Source organism: Drosophila guanche, unplaced genomic scaffold (genome assembly GCF_900245975.1).
Source record: "Drosophila guanche unplaced genomic scaffold, DGUA_6, whole genome shotgun sequence".
NCBI lineage: Eukaryota > Metazoa > Arthropoda > Insecta > Diptera > Drosophilidae > Drosophila > Drosophila guanche.
Window position 1 is genome coordinate 2,177,392 of NW_022995743.1, and position 16,307 is coordinate 2,193,698.

The following is a 16,307-nucleotide window of genomic DNA, read 5'->3' on the forward strand; positions in this document are numbered from 1 at the left end:
GCTACAACTGATATCGATGTTTACGCTGACTGAATCGCACTGTGAGTGACATTGAAGTCGCTTGCTTTGCTATAAAAAAATAAACAAACTTTAATAGAGTTTAAGATGTACTTGTTTGTCAATTACACAGCATTTAAAATAACAACAATTACATTTAGTTGAACTTAGTCACAAGTATTGTTCACCTCTAGCACGACTGCAATACCCATCGCGGTTATCGGTTATCGGCTGCCCCATCGACAACAACGTCGTGTCGCGTAATTTTTCTCCCTATTGTTGATATAAAATTGTAAATACATTTGTCTAAAGCAAAAGTGCACAACATCCGTTAGTGACGCGACACCGCACGAGCAACATCAGCCAGCGCTGAGCAGCCCGCCAAGGACATGCATATTGTAAATTGAATCGAAAGCATGAGTAGACAGTGAAAAATATTAAATTAGCAGCAACCCGGAGTACAAAAAAACCAACACCCACGAATAGCCAAGTTTTTTATAACAATTCTCATTAGACAATAAACCCACGGCACCCCCCCACAAGTGTTAGAAAGTAAAACGAAGAGTATTATTACAACGAAACGAAACGCAATTTAATTAACAAATGGCTGCCAATAACTTGCGACAAATACCGCTGACCTGCAGCGGACATACGCGTCCAGTGGTGCATTTGGACTTTAGCGGCATCTGCGACAGCGGATACTTTCTCATCTCCGCTTGCAAAGGTAAAAAACGATGTGCACACAAAAGATCCCATGCGATAAACTGTCCTTGTGTGTTATTTATAGCCTGCCAATCGACGAAAGATGCAGCATCAGCAAATTAACAAACAAAACAAACATAATGTATGAATGTCTGTGCGTACTTGTGTTTAGGCCTGATTGAGGCTCTCTGTCTAGCCTGGGTGAAACCTTGACCCAAATGTTGAATCACTTATTAATGAGGCGAAACCTGTTTACTGCGTACGAACCCTTTTCCCACACAAACACAGCCACATACACTTCTCGCTTGCAATATATTTTGCATTCTTTGCCTTGAGATGTCTCTGTCTCTATCTCTCTCTCTCTCTCTCTCTGTCTGTCCTGTCATGGTGTGCGTGAGTGCTTGCAATTATGCGGAATCAAAGCAAATAATTTTCATTCCAAGTTCAAGTTAATTTTTGTTTGCGCTTTATCGCCATTTAACGTACAGGCTTCCCCGCTTGTTTAACAACTTTTCAAAAAAAAACTTTGCCCGTTTTGTGCGTACAGGAAGCACCTTGAAACTTCTATATTTACATTGTGAGCTGCTGTCAAGAGAGAGAGAGAGAGAGAGAGAGAGACTTTCATATGTATATGGAATGCTGTATACCCTTTAAAACGGGAAGCGTTAGATGCATTTGGGAATGATTAGGGAATACATTCACGTACTATATCCATTTCCTGCTGGAACATGCCAGCACAAGGTGAATTTACTTGCAAGGTGACGTCTTCACCACAGTTCAATCTCTTTCCCTTTCTAGCGCTTGTTGGTTGGTGTGTGGTGAATAAGTTATTGGTCCTCCCCTTAGCGGATAACCCAACCTTCTAAGTAAATTCCCCTTGTTTCAGCATAATTCCTCGCTGTTCCCATATACCCCACCCCACCCCACCCACAGACAACCATTTCCATATCCCCAACATCATTAAATATACAATTAACTGATAACCGTTTACATTCTAAACTGAAAATGTTGCTTTGATTGAACTAACGATCTGTGTCCCTGCCTGTAAACTGCAAGCGGCAGCTGCACATCGAGAATGTTGTGAACTTGGGAGCTGCCTGGCTGGCTGCTGGCTTGCATGATTCCGATTCCGTTTCGATTGCCGCTGCTGCCGCCGTGTCAGGTCGTTGGCATTGGGATGTTGTGGCGTAGTCATTGAGTCAAGGTGGCTTCCGCCGCTCACACTTACAATTAATTTATCAATTTATTACACTTGTTATGGCGCAACTGAGAATTCTGGATTGTTCTTGCAGATGGCAGCCCGATGCTGCGTCATGGCGACACTGGCGACTGGGTGGGCACCTTTGAGGGGCACAAGGGCGCCGTGTGGAATGCCACACTTAATCGTAATGCAACACTGGCTGCCTCGGGAGCGGCCGACTTCACCGGCAAGGTGTGGAATGCGGTGAGCGGTGCCGAGATCCACAGTTTCCAGCACAAGCATATCGTGAAGAGTGTGGCCTTCGATGCCGACTCAGAGAACATTGTGACGGGCAGCAACGAGAAGCTGGTGCGTGTCTTCAATCTGGAGCAACCGGAGGCCAAGCCGGAGGAGTACAGTGGCCATGCCGGGGCCATCAAGCGTGCGCTCTTCTGCCGCGACGACAAGTGCATCGTGTCGGCGGCGGAGGACAAGACCGTGCGCCTGTGGGATCGCATGACGGGCATTGAAGTGCAACGCCTGCAGTTCAACAGCCATCCCAATAGCCTGGAGATCTCGCGCGACAATCACATCCTGACCATTGCCCATGGCTCGTCGATCAGCTTCTGGGAGGTGGACACCCTCAAGAAGCTCAAGGAGGTAAAAGTGCCGACAAATGTCGCATCGGCCAGTTTGCATCCGGACAAGCACGTCTTTGTCTGCGGCGGCGAAGATTTCAAGATGTACAAATTCGACTACATAACAGGCAATGAAATAGGTAAGAAAATGAGTCCACCAGATATGTGTTTGCTGCTTTCTAATCCTCCTTTCATTCTATGGCAGAATCATTCAAAGGTCACTTTGGACCAGTGCATGCGGTCAAGTTCAGTCCCGATGGCGAACTGTATGCAAGTGGCTCCGAGGATGGCACCCTGCGACTGTGGCAGACCACGGTGGGCAAGACCTACGGCCTGTGGAAGTGCACAGAGCCCAATGAGTTGAACAACTCGATGAGCTCGCCACGCGAAGTGCCCGCTAACTGATGCTGGAGAATTGCCAGTGCAATGGAGCGATACGAGACGAGCTATAGCTGAGATCTTTTGACGATATTTTATATATATATTCCAACGCTGAACTCTTCTACTCATTGGCATTAAATGATTAAAAACTTCATTGTGAAATGCAATAGAAATAAATAAATTAAGTTTCTCAATTGTGACTCGGGGCGGCACTGCCTGCCGCTTAGATGTGTGTGCCCGTGGCCCAGCCATGCAGGTAGATGGTCGTAAAATTAAGCAGCGGTTCACCCTGATGTATGTCGTCACGGTTCTGCAGATGATCGAACCAGCGGGAGAGATTTAGATACGCTTCCTTGTCCACGGGCGACAACGATTTCTGCAACAAAAATCGAACAACTTGAAACTGAAAGCGCACCACAAACAGCACAAACAAATACACACCACAAGATCATAAATGGCATAGTAGACAGCCAGATCGGCCAGTGTTATGAAGTGCCCCACGAGATAGGATTTGGTGGCAAAGAGCTTGTTCAATTCCGCAAGCAACTGCTTGGCCACATTCCTGTCCTTGGAGCCGGGCGCCACGTAGAGCACAGAGAACTCAATCCACTGATACACCTGTGCCTCCACTTCCCGCGTGGCCTTGCTGTTTTGCGCCGTCTCCGACTTGGATTCGTTGGCCAGGCTCTCCAGAATTGTGGCAAATCCCGCCACGGCCCCTTGCTTTGCACTTGTGCGCGTTACGACCTTCACAATAAAAAATCAATTGATGGCTGCCAAAACCTTTGTGCACTAAATTGCGTATGTTTTACCTGTTCCTCGTTCAGCTGCACATTGCCGGGGGCCACGCCAAGGCAGTGGGCAATCTTTTGCACTTTTGCAACGTCGCACATGGTCAAATGTATTAATTAAATTACAATTACAATTATTTCGCGTGCAAAAAGCTATCTATATCGCATGACCCTCAAAAATATACCAAAATATACCGCAATATATACCTGCGATAAGTGGAAGCCATCTGTTGGTATTTACATGAACTTTTGTGGTAGTATGTTGTTAGCACTGAACTACAGTGCTGTAAAGGGTTGTAATTTCAACGAATTAAAACAATTTAACGTTTAAATTGAAAGTTTACACATTTATTATACACTTATGACACATTTATAATATTGGTACGAGTAAAATGGAATACATATCCGACTCATTTTCATCATTAACACCTCCCACTGCACTCTATCCATGTAAGTACATATGTATGTGTACCTGTACAATCCGTTCGAATTTGGGTTTAGTTTACGGCTCGAATTGACCCTTTTGTGTGGCATTGAGCGGGGAATATATTCAGATTTTTGGACAAAAATTCAAATTACATCTAAATATTTGCTCTAAGATGTGTTTTGTGTATTAAATTTAGTGTCTGCGCACGTACATAAATACATTTATTATGTACATGCCTATGTATATGTATGTGTATTTTCTCCTCAATGTACCGCTACTTTACTGGTGTCCATTCTACAATTTGGGCCGCGTGCCAATTGATATTTTTTGATGGAACCACCAACGTTAGCATTCCTTTAAATTCCATTGTGCTGCAATAGTTTTGTGGATTTTTGTTCATCTCCCCAATACTCGTATTTTTTTATAAGACATTTAATGGACTTTTTTCTATAAGTAGGTGTGTGTCCTTGCTACAGGCTTAATTTGGGTACATTCAGAGTTAAAAATTCCTCAAAATTCATCGTTCTAAATTGTTGCTGCATAAATCGCATGTAAAACTAATCTCTATGCTGTGTGTTTGTGGCGTGCCTCTCTAGTGTTTTTTTTTGATTATTTAATTGTTTTTTTTTCGTTTAATTTTGAAATGGTCCCGACTAACACATACATACAATACATACATACATACACTATGAGAAACCTAGAGACGTGCCGGCTCATGGTGAAATTACTTAGAAGGGGGCGCTGTCCTCACTAACTTATTCACCACGCTCAAAAAGACAAGCGCTAGAAAGGGATGGAGATACAGAGTGCTCTGTGTTGAAGACTTCACCTTGTGAGCAATTTCACCATGCGCCGGCGGTCAGTGCACGGATGGGGCCTGCTGTTTCTGTTTCTGTTTCTGCAACAAAATTATTTTGTTTAGTTGAATAACAAATTCCTAATTCCTAGTGTAAGCAAAAATTGCACAACGTGTAGTAAATATTCATTGGGGTTCGTTTACATCTAGAGTTTTCTTTGCTTCAAAACTTAATTAACAATCAATTATTCATATTTGGGATTTTAAAAAATGCAATTAAATTACCATTACACATACACACACATCAATACATATGTAATTAATAACAATAAATTCCATTCGGCAAACGGTGGCCAAACCATTCAAAAAATCAGTACAATTTCGCGCCCTCGCCACTCCCCTAAAGGGATTTTTAAATTTCACTTTTCAAAAATTACAAAAATTATTGCTTTTGATTTTGGGTTGGTTGGTTGGTTGGTTGGTTGGTTTTTTGTTGTGTGCTTTAAATTCTCTCAATTGAAATAAAGACAAAAATAAAATAGAGAAAAACGAAAGGCATAATAAATGATATTTACGTTTCTTGTTTATATTTAATCAAACTATATACAGGATTTAAGTGTAGAAATGACTAGAGTAAAGTATAGTTTAAAGAACTAAAATTAAATAGATAAATATATGTACAAATGAGTCATCCATAACTTGGGAAATTTTGCACTTATAATCTATAGGAAATCCTCGGGATTCGGCTTTAGTGTTGCGTAACGAATTACGTTTGATGCTTAGAGCACATGCAGATTCTCGCAGCTCTTGGACTTGGAATCTCTGGTCCAGACACGTCCCAGCAGGCCCTTCACCTTTAGGCTGGTGGAGGTTCTCGAGCCCCGATATTTGCGTGGACTGTAATGACAGAGACAGAGGGGAAATTAGTGGCGTTATACTACACTGCAGGCTTTGCTGAACTCACCTGCTTTGAGAGCTTCCCGGCGGCGTGCCGGGCAACTCGCTCAGCGGTCCGCCCAGCGGTCCCAGCGGGCTGTTGGCATTCAGGCAGCCGGCATTAAGCGGCGAGCAGGCGCGACGCTTCGACTTTCTAATCGAACGCTTGCGGAACAGATCCCTGGAGGGAAAGAGAAATCATCACAAATTAGCATTATTAGCAGGCAGCTCAATGGAGCGTAACGTGCGTTTGCCACCCACCTGGACTTTTCGGGATTCTCCAGCTTGAGGCGTATTTGGGAGAGCAAGCCCACCAGCAGCTCGTCCACATTGTGATTGATGCCCACCGAAGTTTCAATGAATTTGCAATCGTATGCGGTGGCCATGGCCTTACCCTCTGCAAGGAGAGAGAGTGAGAAAAGTTAAGTGAAAATGCGTGGAAATTATGACCATGTTACTCAGTGAATCAAATCAAATGGCTGGCGCTTAGTTAAGTCTGCGTTTGATGGTCATAAAATACGGAACTTGGACACGGATTTCATATCCAAACACGGGCTGACTGGCTGACTGGCTGTTGTCCAACTCGTAAATTCTGAAGCATCAAGCTGAAGCTTGTACCTCATGTGCGAGAGTGCTGAGCCCTGCCGCCCTCCTGCTGCTGCGTACATTTTATGACAATTTTTATTAACGATGTGACGAAAGTTGTTCAATACACACACACACACACATTTACCCTATATTTATATAATGGTATGTGTGCGCAGATTTTATTAGATTTTGATGGGCAGGCAACTGCTTTAAAGATTTAAGCGCTGAACTCTCGGCCGCCCGGCATGCCCTCTGTTTTGCCTTTCTAATTAAAAGCCAACAAAGGGGCACAACAACATTGAGGCTGCCAATGTTGACTCAAATGGACTCATTGGAGTGGCACTAAAGTTGCTGCAGACATCATTAAATAGGCCCAAAGAGAAAAGGTGCAAAATATTTCAAGTACGGCCCTCCCCTGCCTGCACATGTCAGTTTTCCAATCAATTGTGACAATATATAGGATTTATGGAAATAAACTTCCTGTACAGGCATAAAGGCACAAAGTTCTAGAAATACTTTATGCAATTAGGGAGCCAAACCCCTCAACAATAGGCTTATGTGCCTTAAGTGACTCCACTTAAGTCCCCGAACACATGCCACGCGGGACACAAAATGTAATCAATTTTGCGCTGAAACAAGTTCTCCGCCATTAGCCTCGGTGAACCCCTTGCTGGACGCGCAGCTCCCGCAAACCATTTTCATAATAACAAATCTAATTTGACAGAAAATATTGAATTACTTAGATGAAAGAGAGCGCCGCGCCAGCGTTACCTTTGCCGGGGTGGGGCGGCTGGTAAAGCTCTTTGGGGAATCCGATATTAAAGTCAAGTACTTGAGCCGCACACAACACGGCGGAGCGACCTTTCCCTCGCTTAAAACGCTGCCTGCTGACTTCCGCGTGGGTAAACTCTAAAGCTCCACTGCCAGTGGCAGCAGCAGTCGGCTCTCAGTATGTATATCGTACATCGAAGGACCCTTGCCACCGACTGACATTCAATATCTATTTTTAAACAGAAACCCAATCGAGCGCACTTTCAAGTGTTAATGAATAGAAGGAGGGTGGCATAAATCTCTACGACTTACCTTCAGATGTGACCAGACGACTCCTGGCGAGGTCCGACTTATTCGACACCAAAATGACTGCCTTTTGCGCAATGTTCTGATTGGTCCAGAGCACCTGGAGCACCTGTTCGGCGACGGTGAAGCTGCTACGGTCTGCCGCCGAATAAATGACGCAGTAGCCATGAGGATCATAGTTGGTCAAGCACTCATCCGGCTGTGAAACGAGATGACAACCAGAAAATGACATTGAGTGAGGTTGAGTTAAAAGCTTTAACAGCAGGAGGATGCCTCTGCTGCTGCTGCTGTGTGTGTGTGCATGTTAATGACATTATGAAATGTCACGAACAGAGTGGACACAGTGGGGTGGAGCAGCTGGGAGACTGTGTGTGTGTAGGGCAAAGGGGCAGGGTTGAGTACTCACAGTCATTTCGGTGTAGCCATGGTCAATGAATATCAATTCCGATTCCTCGCCACTGAGTAATACTGAAACGGCCTTCTCGCCAGATTCATCATCTGCATGTGTGGCAGAAATACAAAACAAATAGTTCAGCGAATTAATTTTAATGCAAAACACGCGCCAGTTGTTGATGGAAATCATTTTCAAGCTATGATTATGAATTTGTGCAAACGGCATAGCTAATGTGGATAGAGAGTGCAATAATAAGGGGAACAAAATGCAGTTACAGCTGCTGCTAGCGCTGTGCATGCCAACGAAAATATAAAATGATTGCCCCAAAAAGTATGCTATGTTTATTGCCCAACCCAAAACGCAATGCGATGCGGCAGTAAAGGCATGTGTGTGTGTGTGTCGCTGTGTGAGTGCTGTTTCCCACTATTATTATTATAATTTTTAATATTATTCATGTCACATGTTGTCTGCTTTGTGGCCGTGTTTATTCATTAAACAAGAATTATGCCGCCTGACACGTACATTTATTCGGAGGCCCAATACCAAAACACACCACCCCTGGAACCCCTACTTAATTAGTGCTTAGTTGGAACTGCGTTATGCAAAATCATTTCAATGCCGCGGCCATAAATCACAGGCCAAACAAAAGGCCAGGCCCGGCCGCAAAGCGCAATCATTTGACAAACAATTGGAAAAGCGCCCACGGAAAAGCCAACCAACCAACTAGCGGAGTGTATTAATAAGTATTACTCCGTGTGTGTGTGTGTGTGTGTGTGTGTGTGCGTGTGTGTTCCTAGGGCTGGTGGCTAAATCGAACTCAATTAGCGGGCGGGAAAAATCAAATCTAAGGCAGGGCAAATGCAAAGGTAGTTGTGGGAAAGTTGTTGTGTTTCTTGTTTGTTTGAGCATTTGTTAAGCGTAGAGAGAATATTTTGAATAAATTGTAGATATGTTAAGGAGTAACATGATTATTATTGCTATTAATATTAATTTATTTAATCTGCTTTTACCGTCGGCGGCTTTATCAATTTGAATGCGTATATCACAGTTGCCTAGATCTTGTATCGGTTTTATGTACAGAGTTGTTATAGTTGTGGTTAAAGTTGTTATTGTTGTTGTAGTTGTTGTTGTTGTAGGGTTTGTTTGATGATGTTTGGTTACAGAGAATATCGAATTTTGAATGACACATCAAATTGGATACGAAATGGAGAGAAACAGAGCAGAGATGATCATTGCTTTATAACCAGACATACATATACATATACAATACATACATGAGACATGATACATACATACATAATACATAGTACATATGACAGAAAATCGGAAAATATTATTGCCAAACAAAAAAAGATGAACCAACAAGTTAAAGCCAAATTTTGCATTCTTTTTCTTAGTTTTTTAGCCAAAAAAACAGACAAAGAATTACTGGGAGCGGGTGAGGGAGCGGCAGGTCAAAGCCCCAATGCATATGCACATTTTCGTTTATTCAATTTTCCATTTCGCTTTGTCAGTTTTTATGTTTCTATTGATTTTGTCTCTAATCTTTCTTTTTCTCCTTTTTCTTTTATTTATTTATTTTTCTCTTGCTCTTCTTTTTTGTCTGCCAATGGAATTGTTTATTGGCATTTTCCCACACTCGCTGGGAAACGTTTCCACCCACTTTTTTATTTTCGTTATTTGGCAAAAATTTCCAGAACTGAAGAGCATTTATTTTCATTGCAGCTTTGTTTGGCAACAAATCGGAAACGTATAGAGGAAATTTTGAGCGAATATTTTCAAATGCAGAAACCAAAATAGCTACAAATTACAAAATTAAACTGAAAAGGGTGAAAGGGTTGGGCAGGGAACAGCAGCGGGAACAGTAACAGAAGCAGTAACATAAATAGGAACAGTAACAGTAACAGAAGCAGTAACAGAAGCGGGAGCCGGAACAGTAACAGTAACAGAGGCAGTAACAGAAGCAGTAACAGCAGCGGGAGCCGGTACAGTAACAGTAACGTTAACAGAAAGAGTAACAGAAGCAGTAACAGAACGAATAACAGAAGTCATGACAGCGTTTGAATTACAAGGGGAAACTCCCACCGGGCTTAAGGGTTTACGGAGCACACACAGACAGACAAACAGTTAGATGGATGATTCGCGGGGCAATGCAGTGTCGCTATGGGCTATAATTTTGGGGCCACTCACCGATGCTCGTGTCGTAGGCATGCAAGTACTCCGATGTCATGAACTGCGAGACCAGCGAACTTTTGCCCACGGCCGGACCACCCAGCATGAGTACTCTGAAAAGAGAGAGAAGAAAGGAAATGCTTTAGGCACCTGCAGGCATGCCCTTTCCCGTAACAGACACTCACCTGTATGGCCCGTTGCCCGGATTGGAGGTGCTGCTCTCGCGGCTGGAGGCCAGCGATGTGCGGGCCGAGCTGGATGTGGGCGCCGGCAGCTGCTGTTGCTGCAATTGTTGCTGCTGCAATTGCACCTGCAACTGCTGCTGCTGCTGCTGCTGCTGCTGCTGCTGCTGTTGGGCGGTCAAATGCTCCGTGCTGGAGTTCGAGCTGGCCACACTGTTGTTGGAACGGCTGCGTCGACTCTTGAGCGAGTCGCCGCGATTCACCACACCCTTGCCAGTGATGGAAAAGTGGCGCAGGCGGTAGTACTCCTCCTCGACACCAGTGTTGGGCATGGAAGCCACTCTGCAGGGTGCCAGGAGAGGGGTTAACAGAGTTCTGGCTGTGGCTCTCTCTCTCTCTCTCTCTCTTGCCGCTGCTTACCTGGATCTTTGCTGCGGCAAACATAGCTGATTGGGCCTGCCGGAGGCGCGACTGCCAGGCATTTTTACCGACTGCGAGCGGCTGTGATGAGGTGAGCCATAGCTGCAAAAAGATGCAAAAAAGCAGCCTGTGAATAGGGGCACCAAAGCGGCATTGTGCTGTTTATCTGCAACTGACACATGTCCTGGCACCTGCTCTGCCCTTGGCATGGTGTTAGGAGCTGCCCCACAAGGCAAAGGGGGGAATTATATAAATAGTTTCCAATATGTTATGACAATCAACAACGGCAGCTCTGTGGCCACGTGCTGCCATAGAAATATTGGAAATATTTGTGTGGGCAACGAAAAATGTGTGCAAAATTCGCAAACACAAAATTACAATGCAAAGCAGTCCGGGAATCTGCCATGTAGGCAACCGTCTGCGATTATGCGATTTCGATTTCATTTTCGAATGAAATGGCCAACAGGTGAAGGCCACAAAAGACCAAAGAGTTGCCCAAAGAGTTTGCCTTTCTTGATTGCTTTGCTCCGGAATGACCCTCTTGCAGCAGCGTTGCGAAATGGCAATTGCCATCGGAAATTAAATCTCAAGCTGGGCGCCATAAAAAAGAACGTAATCTGTGGGGAGTGGCTGGCTGGGTCTCCGTATCGATCTCCCTGTCGTCCCTTGAGGTGCTTACCGCATTTCAAAGTCGCGCAGCTCCTCAATGGTGAGCGTATTGGTCACATCCAGCAGTTGCCGCATATTCTCATCCCGCTTGTGCTGCTGCGGATGATGATGATGATTCTGCTGCTGCTGCTGCTGATGGCTGTGATGATGATGGCTGTGTGTGGGCGCATGGGCCAGCTGCTGTGAGTTGCGCTTGCGAGCATTCAGCTCCTTGCCCTGCTCCACGCTGATGAAATCTCCTTCATTCTTGATCAGCAGCGTCTCCACGGTGCTGTCCAGACTCAGAGAAGGCTGTCGGAAGAGAGAGAGAGAGAGAGACAGAGAGGTGAGCTATAGTTAAGCGGCTTGCAGCAAGTACTCATGGTCGGGCGACTCCCATCGGCTCAAGGCTCAAGGCACCCTCAAGGGCTGACTCGTTGACTGATTTGCAACAAAAGTTATTCTTTATCGCACACCTTGAACGGGCGCTGCTCCTGCAAACTGCATTGCGTGTCTGCAGTTGCAAATTTGCACCATTTTTTTCAGCAATTCGTGTCGAGGTAAGCTCTGCGATTCCACCCCAATAAACCGCTCGGCAAGGTCTCTCCACTTCATTCCACTTTGAGCTCTAATGAGGGCCCATACAGGGCACACTTAATGAGCTGCTGCTGGCGCTCCAGCTAATGTTTTTCTGCTCCAAGTCTGTCTTTCAATGTGAGTGTGGCTGGCTGTCTGTCTTTGGGTAATCATTTAGGGCCGCAAACGTATAAATTTCAGCCAGGTTCAATTATCAAGAGGTTCACACGGCCAGGCAAAAACTTTGACCATAAATTACAGCCAGAGTGGTAGGTGGCTGCCTGTTCCACCCACAGACCTGCTCCGAAAATGCTGAAATTAATTTGTATATTTTATTGGCAGGCCTGACAGAGTCTGGCAAAAACTTTGCCCGCAAACGCTAATTAATAATGCCAGTATGTGGAGCGGAGAGCGGAGAGCGGAAAACCCCACACGAAATAAATATTTTAAGTGCCATCGAGGGGAAAGAAAACTTTTCGTTTAAATCTGCTCGATGCTGAGGCGGCGGGCGACACTTTCACTGATGACGACATCAGTGGCAGATTCGATTTCCCCCCGCGTTACACGCGGCGTATGAGTAATATTGCTTCGGTCATGCCGCTGCTGCCTGCTGCTGATGACGTTGCTCTTTTTCCTCCTGCCATTTCCCATTTTTCCCATTACACAAGCACCGAAAATAGTTTCTTTCTTCGTGCATCGTCGAGTGCGTTTCGTTTCTCTGTTTTTTATTTCTGTTTCTGTTTGGGTATTCTTAGCAGCAGATTGCAACGCTTGGTGGCACATGAAAGGAGCTGCCACACGCAGCAAAATAGCCACAAAAGTGGACGAGGGAAGAGTGGAAAAAGTACACAAAAAAGAACACAAGTTCGGGCTGTATACAGTTCACGTGTCAGCAGGAGCTGGGGCAGAACATGTTCCCATAAAAGATTGGCACTTAAAGTGTCTCCCTTCACTGGGTATCCTATCCACCAGTCAGTAGTGCTGCTGGGGAGCTCCCTGTTTTGTGGCTGGAAAAACTACGCCGCAGCGCGCAGCCAATCGTCGAATTGGCCATTAAAAAGGCAAAACAGATCCCGAGGTGTTAGGAAAATGTTGAATGCGAGCGGATCATAAGCGGATCAATTCACGTTAAGTGTAGCAAAATGTTTTCTTTTGGGGTAGCGATTTGATTGTCAAAGGAATGGACGGACTGTTCGGGTCTGGTCTGGTCTACGTGCCAAGTGGCATGGGGCAATAAATAGCCACATTGAAATGTTTCAACAATCCTTGGTGGCAGGTATGTAGCTGGGAATGCAATTCGCTGCTTCGAGTGTTTATCTCTTTGTTTATGCGGAATGCAAATTGCAAATCAAATCGAATCGATGGGAGTAGCCTTCCAGCCAGATGCAACCAGCAGCAGTCTTAGCCTCCAGCTCCAGCCAGCCTTGGCTATGCGAATCGTTTGCATAAATTAGAATTGATATTACAGGAGCGAAGCGGGAGTGTAGCTGCTGCCAGCACTCATTTCACACCCGATCGAATGCCGCACCCCGACCCTCCATCCCCTGGGCTGTTTTGGCCATTGTTTGCCTCGTTTAAAAATACATTTCGTTTTGCTAAATATGTATTAAAAATAATCTCGCACAGACCGCCCGAGCATGCAAATCACTTCTCAGGTTAAGTTTTTTTTTTTTTTTCTGCCATTTTACGCCGTTCTGCGTTCAATCGCCTGTGAAATCCGGCTGAAGGAACGTGTACTGGGGGCAGGTTTGCTCTACTGGCTATTTTCATGCCGCACGATTATTAAAAATCATAAAAAACAGCTACCACAAACAAAACAGAGCCTGTTGGGGGGCCGGTCGAGCGTTTTGGTTTGCCTCAAAAGTTTCGTTTAAATTTCCATACACAAAAATTCCCTTACATTAAACACAAACATTTCCTTGTATACCGCAGATTGATGGACTCTTTGCTGTATAAGTTCTAGCTGCAGGCAAAGCCTTTCCACAGCTCGGCAGCTGCATGTTTCAGGTAAATAACCTGCAGCCTGGAGCAAAACTATTCGAGTGATTATTTTTGGCACTTGGACACTAACCAGAAGTGTACCAAGAATCACACAATATAGCTAGAATATCTCTCTATCTATGCATACTCTTGTGCTTCTGTGTTTATTTATAGCAAAAGGTTTATTTATGGAGAGAGAGAGAGAGAGAGAGAGAGAGTGCAGCAAATGCAGCTCGAATGGGGTCAATGAATTCGTAGGAAGCTCCGGCGTAGGCCATAAATCAGCCAATAAATGACACTTACAAGCCAATTGGCCTTCGGCACAATGATAATGATAATGATAATGACTGCAATGTGAACGAGAGAAGCAGTCCGCCCAGAGACACACTGCCCTCAAAAGCAAACGATTAACCGGGGGGCATGCTTGGGTGGGGCACAATCCGCTCATTAGCGTGCGAAAGGGTTGAGGTGCTGCCCAATTGACTCCTTGACACCACAGGCCAACAATTTCACTTTGTGGCTGAACTTTCTAATATTAAATATTTCGCTGCTGTTGGCTGGGGCTGACCCTGACAGTGCCGTGCCGAGAGTCCACGCAGAGTCAATAACCGATTTGGCCATTTATCATTCAACAAGGCGGAGGCGCCAAAAATTGCTCAAAGTATTGACCTTTGAAGGTTGAGAAATATCAAAGGAAAAACTAACAGCAATCGATGCCACAACTTATGGGTAATTAGTGGTGCGAATCTGCATGGAAGAATGGGCATGGGCAGGTGGGGAGCTCAGCAAGGACACGCCAAAGCGAGGCAAAACATGTTTTGCAGCAGTTGCAAGGCCCAACACAACATGCAACGTCTGTGGCACTGCTCTCCCTCTCTCTGACCACTCAATGTAAAATCAATAGGAAACTAAAACTGAAAGCATGTTTTGCGCTTTGCTGGCGAATGTTTACTTTGAAGGTGAATGGGAGGATGGCTCTGAAGGTGCCTGCCCAAGGTGCGTGCCAGCTAATAATTCGCCAAAGAACTGCCAGTGCCGGTTTGAAGGTAAAACTGATTCCGGAGCTGGCACACACACACACACACACACACACGAACACGCACAAGATTGATGGTGTTGGCGCGGCAATTTATGTAGAAAAGTCCTCTGGGGGAGGGCGGGCAGAAACAGTTACAGTTTACACCTAAATCGAAGCGCAGGGGAGAGGCAGGAAGTTGCCTTCACATTGGAATACTCATTTGTTTCAGCTCGCTATAATTCTCAATCTCTCACTCTCTCTCTGATCTGTTTTTATATACGCTAAGTGCGAGTGTGCACCAGGAAATGCTTTCGCACAGCACATCTACAATCTTTCAGTGCCTACATGGCCCAGTTGGTTCCCTCTCCCTGTGCCTCTTTATGCATCATTTTGTGTACTCAGAACAATGTTGCTAACTCACTGAGGATTACAATGAAATCGTTAAATATCTATATCTATATTTATGGACAGCATCTGCCTTGGTCTGCCTCTATGACAAGTTCTCTTTCTGGCTGGCCGCTGGCGGCCTTTGCTTTTTATGTTTTTATGATGCGATTTAAACAAGTAAATAAATAAAATGAAAACAACCTGTGAGCTGCTGGCAGCCGATAGCTGTGCTGGACTCTATAGACTACTGGGCAACTGTGTCTGTGCCAGCGGTGCCCTTCCCGTTGCGTTCCCTCTCCGTAGTTTATTGTGACAGCTGTCATCTGCCCGAGAGCACGAGATGAATACATTACGTACATTAATACGTACATAAATACATATATTTGTACATAGGCACATCGAGTTGTTCTTTGCCTGTCACTTGCAGCATTTCAATTAGTCATAACCCGTTGTGGGCCAGCTCGTTCTGATTACATTTCAATCGAAGTGGAAATTATGAAATAATAATAACAATAAACCCAACTTTATCCGTGCATAAATCTCTGGGTTAATCAATTTGCGTGTGTGCGGCTGCTATCTGAGGCCCAAGCGGAGCGCAAATTGATTGTCAAATTGACGTCAGAGCTGCGTGGGGTAGGCAGTCGATAAATCTGCAACGCAGGGGCTGCTGTTGTTGTTGTTTTGACAGGATCGAGGCTGCTATCTTATCTCTCTCGCTGCACCAGAGCTCTACTCCTGGCTCGTTGTTAACTCATTAGCAAAATCAATCAACCGGGTTGCCCATCACCCCCGAACCCCGACGGGGATTTACGATGGGTTTATGGGTTTATGTAGTTACCTCCTTGCAGCGCTTCGACAGGCTGCGGCAGATGCGCTTGTAGAAGGGCGCCATGATTCACTTTGAACACTTTGATGGGAATTCTATTGCAGAACGTGCGAACCGGCAATCGAATCTACTTGGTGTGTGTATGTGAGTAGGTGTATAAATTAACTGCGTTTCGATATTGTTCTTGCTGT

At 45.0% G+C, this 16,307-nt stretch overlaps 3 protein-coding genes across 3 annotated transcripts; 1 reads left to right on the top strand and 2 right to left on the bottom strand.

Annotated features, from left to right (window-relative positions):
* Positions 1–220: 220 nt before the first annotated feature.
* LOC117591983 (serine-threonine kinase receptor-associated protein) lies at positions 221–3,041 on the top strand. The gene is made up of 3 exons (XM_034285425.1): positions 221–721; positions 1,992–2,657; positions 2,723–3,041. The coding sequence occupies exons 1-3, from the start codon at positions 601–603 to the stop codon at positions 2,920–2,922; spliced, it is 987 nt and encodes a 328-aa protein (XP_034141316.1). The 5' UTR covers positions 221–600; the 3' UTR covers positions 2,923–3,041.
* On the bottom strand, positions 3,033–3,847 carry LOC117591987 (eukaryotic translation elongation factor 1 epsilon-1). The gene is made up of 3 exons (XM_034285430.1): positions 3,711–3,847; positions 3,340–3,645; positions 3,033–3,274 (listed from the first exon to the last, which is right to left on the bottom strand). Exons 1-3 carry the CDS (start codon positions 3,789–3,791, stop codon positions 3,122–3,124), a joined length of 540 nt encoding a protein of 179 aa, XP_034141321.1. The 5' UTR covers positions 3,792–3,847; the 3' UTR covers positions 3,033–3,121.
* Positions 3,848–5,477: 1,630 nt separating this feature from the next.
* LOC117591980 lies at positions 5,478–16,264 on the bottom strand. The gene is made up of 10 exons (XM_034285418.1): positions 16,129–16,264; positions 11,361–11,641; positions 10,682–10,783; positions 10,265–10,603; positions 10,098–10,192; positions 7,920–8,011; positions 7,520–7,712; positions 6,110–6,245; positions 5,877–6,029; positions 5,478–5,809 (listed from the first exon to the last, which is right to left on the bottom strand). The coding sequence occupies exons 1-10, from the start codon at positions 16,180–16,182 to the stop codon at positions 5,692–5,694; spliced, it is 1,563 nt and encodes a 520-aa protein (XP_034141309.1). The 5' UTR covers positions 16,183–16,264; the 3' UTR covers positions 5,478–5,691.
* Between the last annotated feature and the right edge of the window lie 43 nt (positions 16,265–16,307).

Coding starts and splice junctions, on each gene's coding strand:
- LOC117591983 (XM_034285425.1), top strand. CDS start 601: ATGGCTGCCAATAACTTGCGACAAATACCGCTGACCTGCAGCGGACAT. Junction 722..1,991: donor TCTCATCTCCGCTTGCAAAG/GTAAAAAACGAT, acceptor TTGTTCTTGCAG/ATGGCAGCCCGATGCTGCGT. Junction 2,658..2,722: donor CATAACAGGCAATGAAATAG/GTAAGAAAATGA, acceptor ATTCTATGGCAG/AATCATTCAAAGGTCACTTT.
- LOC117591987 (XM_034285430.1), bottom strand. CDS start 3,791: ATGTGCGACGTTGCAAAAGTGCAAAAGATTGCCCACTGCCTTGGCGTG. Junction 3,646..3,710: donor TGCAGCTGAACGAGGAACAG/GTAAAACATACG, acceptor TTTATTGTGAAG/GTCGTAACGCGCACAAGTGC. Junction 3,275..3,339: donor ATGCCATTTATGATCTTGTG/GTGTGTATTTGT, acceptor TTTTTGTTGCAG/AAATCGTTGTCGCCCGTGGA.
- LOC117591980 (XM_034285418.1), bottom strand. CDS start 16,182: ATGGCGCCCTTCTACAAGCGCATCTGCCGCAGCCTGTCGAAGCGCTGC. Junction 7,713..7,919: donor ATGGCTACACCGAAATGACT/GTGAGTACTCAA, acceptor CTCGTTTCACAG/CCGGATGAGTGCTTGACCAA. Junction 6,030..6,109: donor GAGAATCCCGAAAAGTCCAG/GTGGGTGGCAAA, acceptor CTTTCCCTCCAG/GGATCTGTTCCGCAAGCGTT.